General features: G+C 32.9%; 1 protein-coding gene across 1 annotated transcript in view; it reads left to right on the plus strand.

Annotated features, from left to right (window-relative positions):
- The first annotated feature begins 1167 nt into the window (after positions 1-1167).
- Positions 1168-13372, plus strand: part of LOC129218478 (ankyrin repeat and SAM domain-containing protein 1A-like) — a 103762-nt gene continuing 91557 nt past the window's right edge. The window contains exon 1 of the mRNA XM_054852764.1: positions 1168-1306. Within this exon, the coding sequence (XP_054708739.1) occupies positions 1203-1306 (104 nt within the window). The 5' untranslated portion in view covers positions 1168-1202. The remainder of the gene's footprint in view (positions 1307-13372) is intronic.

Here is a 13372-nt window from a genome sequence, read left to right on the forward strand (position 1 = left end):
TCCTTTTATTCTGCCCAATGCAGCAAAGATACCTTTGTTGATCAGTAGCGCTCATAAGTATTTGCAACACGATGTTTATAATATGGGGAAATGTCTTGGATGTCTGCAATACTGCAATGGCGCAGCGAAGGGGATATTTTGTTAGTAAAAACACTCTCAGAGGCCTCGGTTTTAACATTACTGCCAATCGAAGAAGACTCACCAAAATTTTCCAGAAGGTAGTTCTGGCTGTGCTAGTAGATGCCTTTGCTATACGAAAAAAAAAATGTTTCAGAGACTGGGAAAAGATACAATAGGAGGAGATTCCTGACAATATAAATAAATAAAAATAAATAAATGAATAAAATGAAATCTAATACGCGATTTTTTTTCTAGTCGTTTTTTCAGTTTCGTTACTTTTTAGGGGCAATGAGGTAACATGTATTACAATTAAATGGAAATTTAAATTAAAAAAAAATCAAACATTTTAAAGAAAGATTTAGGGCTCAATGTTATGGATGACGCATTTACATTTTATTGTTATTTTTTGGGTTCGGTCAAAAACGTTTTTGCAGCCCTTAGAGCCTCGCCGCCCAAGGCTCTAACCCAAATTATTTACATGTAAATACAGCCCTCTAATCAGTGAAGAATATCTCAGATTGTAACCACAAATGAATATTCTCGATCTCAGCGGGAATTATTGTTTGGCAAAAATTGATGATAAAAATTATTTTTTATTGCAGGAACTCAATAGATACGTTATCAAAAATTTCCTTTGCAGCTGCGCCAAGACACAGAGAGAAGTGCACTTTTCATCGTGTTGCGACATCGCGCAAGAATAGTGCCATGATCGCCTTGGCGATAATCCGTCCGTCGCGCCAAGCCCTGAGTGACGGCAACCCTTCCCGGCTGAGCGAAGGCTTCGTATTTTCCTTTTGCTTTGTTTACATTCGCACAAATCACCGTGGTGCTTTTATTTGGTTGATCTGGTGCTCACGAAGATGTGATCCGTGAATTTCAGAATGTGAATCCGTACGCGCGTTCTATCTTGCAGTCGAAATATCGTCTGCGGGATATTTGAAAACCGTGTGAAGGAGAGGGAGAGAACCATGGCCGGCTGCGAGCAGCTGGCGAATTCGAAAATGGAGGCCAAGCCCTTCAATTGCGTTCGAAATGTGACATTTGTGGTTTTTTAAGAACAAAACGTTCCAGCTTAGTGTTCCATGGGTAAGGAACAAGAACTTATCGACGCCGCAAGGAGTGGGAATATTTCTACCGTCGAACGATATTTGAGTCAAAGAGCCAAGCGATCGGGACCTCTCGCAAGGTGGGTAGAGTCTATTTTTCCTCCCATGTTTTTCTCGGGGGGTGGCAGGTGCCTCTGCCAGGGTATGGAAATTTTCTCCCTCTTCCTGCCGTAGCTCTTTTCCTTTATCTTTATAAGAAATGTTGTTTTCACTGCCTTACATTTCTAGCGGTTATTTAAACCACCGTTCAAACAATCTTGAATTATCGTTTGATATTTTAATTCACGATGTTTGCACCCACAGTACACAGCGAAGCCTAATCCTAGGCCTTTTTAGTGACATTATAAGGAGATTTCACAAGAAATAATGTATATAATACATGTAAAAAAATTATTTACATGTTTTTACTTCTCATGTGACTAAAAATTATGTATTAAATATTGATAAAAAATTTTAAATGCAAAATGGCATGCAAACTCACAAAATATGCCGGCGTTTAAAATCTAAAATGTTTCAATGAAAACATATTTTAAATTGTATCAGCAAACCAATCGGCGTTCTATTTTAGTTCATCCGCATAAGCATTTGTCACATTTTGTTGCATCATTCCGTTCCTCTCCACACCCCCATTACCACTGTATTTTTTGTGTTATTATCTGCAGTGATACTGTATCATAAATCAAAATAAAAATTTTAAAATTGTATCAGAAGATAAGATAATAAATTAATAGATATAGAATCAGTGCAAGAAAGTAAAAAATATTAACTGAATTAGCACATACGAGTACAAAAACAAACTGAAGTGTTATGAATTTTTAATCAATAAATATTTTCCTCTCAATCTGATTTATTAATCGCCTTAACGTCAGTTTTATTTAGATACACAACATAAAAACATGTACGTGAAACATATTTTTTTAAGTAAAATTTAGCACAAAATCTCTGTTAGATACGTATTTAAATATATGTTCTTATTTAAAATTGGATCAAAATCCATACGTTTTGGGTATTTTGACTTAATACAATTAAAATACCTATTTCTTTTTGCATGTGATACTTAGTTTCATACTACGCAGGGGTGCAGCGAGGTCCATATTGCCAATCCATATGACATGAGGGGGGTGCGCGCCAGGGGTGCCCATCCCAATCAAACGGAGCACTGCAAAAGAAAGAAATCTCGCACCGAAATGAGATATACAATGTATTACTATATTAATGGACCATTATGTCCAAGCTCTACCCCCCCCCTCCCAAGAACATATTTCTGGTTATTAAATCTACCTTTCAAAAGTGAATTCTCTCTTCGCTAGTGATGCTATGTGCACATTTTTATCATATACATATTAGTATAAGAATCCATCTTGTAATAGAGTAAAAATATATTTTGGTACATTTGCACCAAACATATGACATTCAGATTATTCTAAATAAATTGTAAATTGAAGGCGATGACATTAATTTAAGATTAGTCGATTTGCCTTCTAGTTCAACTCACATAAATTTTCTGTTTTGTATCTGCTTCAAAGAATGAGTTGAAAATATAATGAATAAAGATGCTATCTTTGCACGTAAATAAATGCATGCTTAAACCAGGGACCCATTCCCTTCAAGTGCTACGAAGCACCCCCCAAAGAAAGAGACTTCTCCCCAAAAAGAGTTAAAAAAACCTCTAAAATTACCTGTTTCTAATAGTTCCAATAGAGCAGTCCTTCGACATGATCCCCCCCCCCCCCCACGTAAACGTCAGAATGGCTTTTTAACGGTCTAGTCATGTTATCACTGCAATGTATTTGCAAATTTACTAGATATTTGACTATCCACTTTTATTTGCCCTCACATGGCTGAAAGAGCAAAAGAGCAATAAATTAGCTCATACATTTCTTCTGATTTGTTGCACGCTTTTTCATTACCCGTATACAATATAAAGAAATCCATTTTTCTTTTCTGACGTCATATTTGAATGTGTGTGATGCGATTAAACTATGTACAAATTATTAAGAAACTTTTTGGGAAATATATCCTAGTTGATATTCATTAAGTAAATTGCTCTATGCTGAAAATTTCCTTTCAAAATTCATCAAAACTTTTCCTTTTACTAGTGATATAATATGTAAAAAAAAGGCAGTATTTATAATTTATGTATTTTTTTCTGTTTTCCTTATAAGTTATAAATGATGGCATGATTTTAAATGCACCAGTTGAATTACACACGTTCTTCTAGTAAAAAACCCCCGTTATGCTTGAAAAAAAAATAACAAATTGCGCCCGACATTACACCATCTGTTTTGCTTGTTTTCCGATAGCTGCAACACTTTCTTTGTGACATAAAAATTCGAAAATTTGGTTGATAATCAAAGTGCCATGTCCAAATTGTTTTATATCAAAAAAAAAAAAAAAAAAAAAAGTTGTCGACCCCGCATTGAAAAATTTCCTACTAAATGGCAAAAGTTTATTGATAATGAGGGTAATTTCATCATGGATTAAAAATAAAAACTTAAAAATGTTAAACATAAAAATATTAAAGTAAAAACAATTTTTTGTTTGAACTTCGTTGTTTGATATCAAAAACCCACACTACTTTCTGTCCTCGCTTATACATCACACATAAATCGGTTTTTCTAGTAATATATGTGTACGTGTGGAAGTAATAAACATTTTGAAATACTAAATAAAATATGCAATTAAGAATTTTTATCTCGTTACAAATATCGAAAACAATGTTTCTCTTCAGTGAGTTTCCAGGTACGCCGCAGGGATCGACCTTCTGAGGGGGAAGGGGGGGGGGAGAGCTTGAGAACATTAATATAAATTACCTGTATAAATTACCAATCATTGGGAAAGGCATCACGTGTTAGGCACCGTCCATTTGTTCCTGTGTTAATGAGAAATTTATTTTCATGTTTTTAACAATATAATTATTTGGTAGTGGCACTTACAATGGAATCTAACATGCAATTATTTGAATTTTAAATTTGATATTTTTGCTAAAATAATAAAAGCTCTTGTTTTCCAAACGTTTTCGGCCGTAGGTCAGAATTTTTGTAAAATTGTTACGTGCCCCACTTATATGTAAAGAGCACAAATCTTGCTAATGTCTGCTAATTTTAATTTTTTGACTTAAAAAATCAGTCAATATTTTAAAGAGTGCTGAATACTATATATTGCTAGTTTTTTTTAAAAATAAATATCTATTGAAATTAATGGTTTTGGTTTCAGTTGCAAAATTTCTTTTACATACATTTTACTGTAGTTACATGTAAAAAATTGCAATATTTGTCATCATATAACAATTATAATTAGGAGAGAAATGCTTGAATTTTATTTTCAAATCTGTCCGAAATCTAATCTAATGTTGAAAATGTCGCACACAATTGCCCTTTTAACCACAGAATAATTATTCAGGACATGGATGAAAACTTTCAAAGCAATGCTGCATAAAAGCCTGAAAATTATTAACATAGTTCGCACGCTTAAAAAAAAAAAAAAAAAAAAACCTTAAACCTTAAAACTATTTAAAATAGATTGTTTAATTTTCAAGTGTTTGTGTGTGTGTGTGTGTGTGTGTGTGTGAAAACCTTAAAAAACGTTAAAAAAGTATTTTTAGCCCTCTTATTTTCAAAAAAGTACATCAAAAAAACTCGTCAAAATGATTTTGCTCCCGGTTTTTGCGGAGTTTTTTTCTGAGAAAAATCCGATTACTATAGGAAACATTTTTTTTTTTTTTTTTGAAGAACCAGCTTCAAATTTATTACGTTGAAGAATTTGGTTTATGATGATGACAACTGATTTTCTACAATTATTAACTCATTAATTTAAAATCTAGTTTTTGGGAACTTGCCAACATCGAGCTCGTGCTTCTCCGAAAATTGCTTGCAGGGGGTGAGATTACAATCCTTTTGCATCGTGGAAAGTTTTCAATTATTTTAAAAGTTGGATGCTATTATAACATGTTCTATTTTAAATCCAATAAAATTTATTTATTTTTATTTTCAGTTACCCTTATTTATTTATTTTTTAAATCTGACTTCCGTTATTAAATAATTGACCATAGAAATCAGCGAAGGTTATTCGATGAATCTACGCTTCAAATATTGAATAGCATGTTAATTAAAACGAAGTATTAGATGCCAAAATTGTTTTCACATGAAAGACTCAAAAATCGTGACTTGAATAAAGCAAACATGCATTCGGAAAGTATTTCATCATTTAACGTTTCCTGATATCGCAGTCACGGCAAAATTTTAAATGAATTTGGAAATTACTTTTGATTTTTTATACCTCTGATTGTACTACATTAGTCTATATTTTTTTAAACACAACGTCTTTATTGTAATTTTATTTCAGTGATAGTCAATCTGATCTTTTCTGCCTACTATTAAACATTAAATTTATTTGTTTTCTTTCTTTAAGTTATGATTGTTTAAAAAATTCTTAAAGCACAATTTGAAAAATTATGAAGGTCGGATTTTCTTTTGTTTTGCTCACCCCATTGCCCACCTACAACTCGAAACTATGTACAGTTTTAATTCCTTTACAACAAATGCAAGTATTGCAATATTTCCTTTAAAACGAAGAAAATTTTCACTCCCAATTTAATTTTCATTACACTCCGTGAATTCCATTATAACGAAATTCCTATTACAACGAACAAAACTTTGCTGCCCCATGAAGTTCTTGTAACGGGTTTCCACGTATTCAACAGCAGGTGGTCAGTGACGTTAAGTACCTGGTAATGCACACATTCCACGAATGTTATTGCAACTTTTTCTGAGCTACAGATACATGTTTTTTTTTTCTGTTCTAATTCAACTAATTTATTGTTACTTTTTCTGTATGCATAATATTTTTACACTCAATTTAGTTTACATTACTACTGTTATTTATTTTTATTAATTCATTTTCTTTTTTCATTTAAGCTTATTTTTTAAATTCTTAGAGCGCACTTTGATAAAATCATGAAATTCAAATTTTTCTCTTGTTTCACCAACCACAATTGCCACATACAACTCGCGACTTAGTATTCAACAGCAGTTCATCAAAGTCAATGACGTTAAGTACCTGGCAAGACACACATTCCACGAGTGCCCTGAAAAATGTTATTGCAACGGTTTCAGAAACGGGTCTGTTGTGGAAAAGAGAAATAAAAACACGTATTTGTCGTGCTACTCTCATCAGAAATAGCTCGTTCTAGCATTGAGTGACGTCACTTTCAGCTCGTTAGCTTCATCGTTAATGACCGCCACCACACCCACCTCATGCGCCTGAGGCTGAGGCGGGATTCATCAAAGCTCCGTGCTCTCGAAACTGGTCAGCGTTGATATATTCCATCGATTTGATTATATCTCTCTTGCATTTTGGCAATATGAGGGGGGCGAGGGTGGAGTGATGACAGAATTAATGCTGCAACAGGGCGAGATAGCGTTGCAATTAAGTAGAAGTAATCGGTAGCGCTTAACCCCTCGCTAGAACTGATATCGCTTGCATAGAAAACTTGAATAAATTCTATCTGCAAGTGATTATTAAGATGATTTAGCGTGAGAAAGCATCCAGTTGAAAAAGGGTTTTTATGCTTCGACAACATGCAATTTGCTGCTTAGCGCATGAAGTTCGATTAAAGTTTATTGGTTTGTTGGTGTCAGGAAGAGTACAATAGCCTTTCTTCTACTCTCTGTATCGTTGGCACCATGCTAAACTAACGAATGTGAAAATTGGCACTTTTCAGGAGAACCAAAGAAAAAAATTTTTACCACCTGAAGCGTTTAGTTTTTTTTAATGTTTTAATTTAATTTTTATAGATAACGTTCAGTAAAACTATTGTTTTAAGTAGTTATAACCAGTAGGTAGTCCTTTTTGAGTACTAGGGCAAACCATCGAATTTGAAAAACCCGATTCGCGATTTTCACATTCGTTAGTTTCGAGCAGTGCCGACGATATACCTGTCCCTTAGTTTCTTATTTTCTTATTGACAAAGTTAAAAAGTGATTATGTGAACACACAGGGATGATCGTCAGATTTTCAATTAGTCGGCGACAGGGTTGGAGTTTGTACTTTAAAAAAAATTTTTTAGCGTGATAAACGTAAAAAATTGGATCAAAATATCAATAAATAAATAAATAAATAAAACTGTTGAAAATTACCAAAAAAAAAAAAAAAAAAATGTTGAAGCAGAGAAAATAAGTAAAAATTTATAAAGATAATAAGACTTGATTTGTTATGTTAATGATTCAGGATATTTTGAATGCAGCACTTCATTGCACATTGTATACACTTGATTGCATCAAAAAATGATACTGCAAAATATAACTTTACTTTCATTGTCTTCATTACATCAGTTTCATTGTATGAAGTTTAGAATGGTATTACGTTAATAAAAAAGTTCAAGCAATCGTCAAAGTCAATTATACCCACAGAGTTAGTATTTCAGTTTGTGCATTAGTAATGTGCTTATTTATACACATTTTTTAAATATTTATTTAGAATGCAGGGAATCAAATCTAGTTAATGCAGCTTGTTGAAACAAAATTAATTTTATTGGAGTAATTTAATATTTATGTTGCTTGACATACTAAAATTTTGATCTTTTTTCGTTGATTTTTTTCCGACTAGAAGTCAGAGACTGCTGAAATTAAGTAAACACTTGCAACTGTTAAATTGAAAAATTTTCTTTTTCTTTCCTTGAAGTAAAATAATAAATAAATATTTTATAAGATTTTGGAAATAATTGGAGGCGTCAATAGATAGGAGGAAATAATTGGACAATTCCGCGAAAAGTGGTCCTGACCCACCAATTTTCTCCACATAATATAGAAAAAAACCTTATATTTTGACAAAAAAATATCAACACTTTTCAATTCTAGCATCAATTTGGAGTTTAAAATATTTTTACCTAAGATTTTTGCCTTATTTGATAACATTTATACAAAGTAAAAAAAAAACGCATTGTTAGTGAAATAAATGTAAGAGCCATTTTTTTTTTACTTAATCATTTCTTTTTTGTGGGGAAAAACTATCAAATATCATGAACACAAATGCTTTACTATAAGTATATCTCAATTTTTTTTTATTAAAAACTTTTTATAAGTTTTTATCCCCCCAAAATTTGCAGGTCAATTTTTATAGGTCACACAAGTAACGCAAAAGGAACAAAAGTTTTCCTTCAAGGTCAAATTGTGAAACTAGAAGAAAAATATCTCATATCACAAATTAAATTGATACATAATACCTGTAACCACACTTTCATCTTCAAACATTCGGCAGAAAATTTTTAACAAGGATTTTTGAAAAATGTCACACACGTAACGCTCCTGAATAGTTTTCATTATAAAACCATTTTCACGGAAAAAATTACATAATTCAACTAAAAATATTGTGTGCTAGCACTGAAACCAAGACTCAATGAGTGTTAAAAATAATTTAAATAATGCCCCATTTTGGGAGGAAATCATTGTTAATTTCGATGTAAACTCAAGTGGTTTAATAGTTTGGCGGACACTTGGCGATTTATCGCCAGTCTTTTGGTTGCCAAGTTTTGTCGCCAACTTGGCGACAAATTTGGCGATTTTGTTTCTTTTAAATTTTTTAAATCTGTTTCAATTTGGCCACTGCTGGTGATATTTAGATGATAAACTATTGAATCACATTAAAATTGCCAGTAATGGGGAAATGACATTAAATTGGAGTAAAAAGAAGTCACGTGATGCACACATCAGCTCGTTTTGTTATTGAAATAGCAATAATCTTATGTTTCTAATAGGATAACTAATTACGAATATATCTTTAACAGAACAGCTCACCATTTGTTTTCCAACATAATCATTCTTTTAACGAACCCTGTAATATCCTGGCTCTTTTTCTGTCTGAAAAATCTGCCTTAAAGCATTGTTTTGTTGACTTTTGAGAGTTCTTAACAAATGAAAAACGTTTACCTTTGCAGTGCAATCTAACAGAGCAACTCATAATTGGTTTTCTAACTTGACTATGCCTTTAAGTAACTCTGTAATCACTTAGCTCTCTTTCTTCCTGAAAAATCTGCCTTGAAATATTGTTTTGTTGACTTTAAAGAGTTCGTAACAAGTGAAGAACGTTTGTAGGGAAATGTAAGAAAGCTATGAACGGAAACCTCTAAATGGATGCGTATTGCTTAAAACAAATAACGAAATAAATGAAGCAAATAAATGTATTTTTCGGAAATGAGAGAAATTTTTGAAATGAAGCCAAAATTTGAGATAAAAAAAAAAAAAAAAAATTAATGACGCAATAACTTAATAAAATAAATAACCAAGTAAATGAAGCAAATATAATACATATATTTAGGTAATTAGGGGGATTTTTGAAATCAAGTCAAAATTTTTGATTAAAAAAATAATAAGTTCTTAATAAGGCAAAAGCTTAAAAAAATAAATAACCTAATAAATGAAGCAAATAAATATCTTTTTTGGAAATAAGAGGAATTTTGGGAATTGAACCAAAATCTTTGATTAAAAATAAGTTCCTAATTACGCAATAGCTTAACAAAATAATAAGTATTTTATTTCAGTTAACGTTTTTATGATTCCCTTATGCATTGGAAGTTATTCGTTAAAAACTTTTAAATGGATACGAAAACTTCATCGAAATCGAATCGTGCAGAATTTCAACTGAACTACAACAAGCGCATTCTCCTAATAGGAAATTTCCTACAGCGTTAAGAAAAACACTCCTAATGAGTGGGTAAGTAGGCAAAGCTTTTAGTGGGAAGATTTCATTCAGGAACCAGAAAAAAACTAGGTAATTCGGTGATGTTTACTTTAAAGGAATGTGCCACACAAATTGCTTTTCGCTACATCCATCGAATTGAAGCGTAGAACGCATTATAGGCGTTCGACTCGAAAAGAAAACATTCGATTGGGGCAGAAGGAAAAGAAAAAAAGAGTCCCCGAGTGCTAAAGACAGCTTTAAGTACTGAAAAAAAGAAGAAGAAATAATTTAAGATGCCCCAGGGCTTTGTGATAGTTGAAATCCAGAATCTTTGTTCTGCGCAAGGGTACGCGATCCGGGAACTCTTTTCCTCCGCAGTGGCAATAAAGAAAACACAAATTGGGAAGCGCAGCCTGCGGAAATGAGTAGTTGCGGAACGGACGCTGCTTCCTGAATTCATTCTGAGGAAATAAAAAGAGTGGTTAAATGTCCTCTCCCTTTAATGTTTGCCCATATCTAGTTCAAATTTGGAGTTCGCGAATGCGTTTCTTCAAGTAAACTACTAAAGCAAATATTGTGAGAACTTTAAATTACTTAGACTCCCATAACATGTTTATTTTTGTAAGTCTTTTATCACAAAATATGTTGCTCCATCTTTCATTTATGTATAGTATTTGTATTATAGTCTTTTAGTTGGGGAGGGTTGGGAGTAATGCAACAGCTGCATTTATACCGAAATAAAATTTTAAAAATTATCTTTATAGTTGGGGCAAACCTAACCTGGCAGCTGTGAAGGCTACGCCGATCAAAATCACAGCATTACGACTTTTCCAGATTAGATTTGCCCCAACAACAGCCTGTCCAATAAATGTAGCAAATTGGAATCTAATAAAATCTGAAGCTACTACTTCCAGTGAAAAAGCTAGAAATATTTTTTTTCTGATTTTATTTCGTTATAAGGGGCTCCGTAGTTCTGTGATAAAGCTTCGTTTTCTAAGCCGAAGGTCGTGGGTTTGATTCCCACCGGTGCCCTGGGTATTATTTCCTTCTCTTGCGTTGTAAATCTTTCCTGTGTATGTCTTGAGGCAAGGCACTTTGTACGCAGTCCTTAATATATGTGAAGCTGCTTAGTTTCTCTATAAGTAAAATAAAATAATTAAATTTCGACATAAATGTCCCATTCCTCATGTCGTCCCACTCTTCCCAACTTTCTCCGACACGTATTTTCAAATCATAATCTGTAACTAGATTGCAATTTCATAACTTATTAAACTGTCTTTAGCCTACTCTCCCTCAAAATTGGAGAAAACCCTCGCACACACAAACGTGAAAGAAAACTTAGCATTTCGTTAAAAACGAGATGATGTGCGCATCACATGACTTCCTTTTACTCCAATTTAATGTCATTTCCCCATTACTGGCAATTTTAATGTGATTCAATAGTTTACTCTCTAAATATCACCAACAGTGGCAAAATTGAAACAAATTTAAAAAAAAAAATTGTCGCCAATTTAAAATCGGCAAATTTGTTGCCAAGTTGGTGACAAATTTTGGCGATCAAATGACTGGCGATATCTCGCCAAGTGTTCGCCAATTTATAACACCACCTGACTTTACATCGAAATTAGCAATGATTTCCTCCCAAAAAGAGGCAAAAGATCCCTTTAGAAACATCCGAATGCAACCAAAAGGAGAAATGCACAACTAGACCCCACTAGGAGTCTACGTACCAAATTTCAACTTTCTAGGTCTTACCGTTTTTGAGTTATGTGACATACATCCGCACATACGTACATACAGACGTCACGAGAAAATTCGTTGTAATTAACTCGGGAATCGTCATTATGGATATTTCGGATGTTTATATGTTCTTAGGCACTTATCCGCGTGTGGTCGGGTAGAAAAAAAAACTCAACATTCATTCAGGGGTGAGCAAAATGGAAATTAATCCCGATTTTTGAGTGAAATTTTTTTCGCGAATACAATACTTCCTTTCTTGTAAAAGGAAGTAAAAAATGAGTTCCATTTAGCAAAATTTGTTCCATTTGGCAAACTGAAAATATTTGCACCATTACATATCTAAGTTTCAAGTAGGTCAAATTTTTCTTGTTCAGTAAGAGCATAATGCCTGAGAAGATCGATTACCTTCTTTAGGGACCTTCTCAATCGCAAGGAGTCGCGATGCACGATAGTAAGTGACGAATGTCCTCCTTTTGGAAAAGGACGGTGTTGTCGATGAATATTAGATGGTCCCACAGGTGGGATCTTTTGTTCTCCAGAAATGATTTCTTTTGCCACTAAGAGATGAGTGGCTCTCCAGGAAGGGTCGAGGAAGAAGGATCTGTCTCGTTCGTCTTCCGATGGAATACATTTAAAGCTAAAAATGAGAGACTAGGATTTAAGATGCGAGGCTCCGCGATCTAGGAGGATTCAATAAAATAAGAGTGGCAGTTATAGAGTAAAGCACAATCACACACACATATACATTCACATAGATATTTTAACGTCTGTAAAGGCTTTTTTCACTCTTTGCAAATCGGAACTTTGTCTCTTGTCTCTTTAATCTGGTCATGTATATTTACCCTCTTTGTATTTCAAATAAAAATTAAGCACTTCTGAAAGTTGAAGAAACACACACACACATACACGAAAAACCAAGTGCATTTGAGAGTTTAAAGACGTTAAATTTGAATGTATTGTTCCTTTTTTAAATAGAAAGTATCAGACATTCTAATTGTTAAAAATCCAAATACTATACACCTCTGCTATCTGCATTCTTTCATTTCATATTTAGAAATCTTGCGTTTTTATATTATGTTCTTCTCTGTTTTTGTGTTTTTTTTTTTTTTTTTTTTTTGTGTGTGTGTGTGTGTGTGTGTGTTACTGGATTCTGGGAATCCGGCCAGAGTTTAATCTAGATATCCTCTCGATTGTAGTATATTTCGCATTTTTTTTTTTTCATTTTGTAGATAAATTAGCTATTTTTTTGCACCATGTTTTATTTTTAAATTTTTTCATCAACGTCCATTTTTCTTTAGTTCACAATATCTCAATCTCATACTGAATTTTACCATTTTTTAAACCATAATGATAAGTTATTTAATGTCAGAGCACCACAGTAACTACAGTAGCTAAAGTTGATGTAGATAACAGTGATTATGTTAGAGAATTATTTCTTTTTCAGGAATTAGAAAACCAGTATTGGAAAAGTCAATCTCAATTGTATCGGTGAAAAATCAAGGCAACTAACTTCCCCACTTTATCGAAATGACTCTAAAATACCATTTTTCAGTATTGTACAGAGTGAAAGATTTTTTCTAAGAATCTGGGTTAATATATTGTAAAAACTGCAACCGATTTTTACAAAAGAATACAAAAGCATTACTGTTTATACACTAACTTCTTAATCTTGAAAAGCAATAGTTCATAATTTTTACTTTCTTCTATATCTAATATATAGAAGAAAGTAT

This window comes from Uloborus diversus, chromosome 1 (genome assembly GCF_026930045.1).
Source record: "Uloborus diversus isolate 005 chromosome 1, Udiv.v.3.1, whole genome shotgun sequence".
NCBI lineage: Eukaryota > Metazoa > Arthropoda > Arachnida > Araneae > Uloboridae > Uloborus > Uloborus diversus.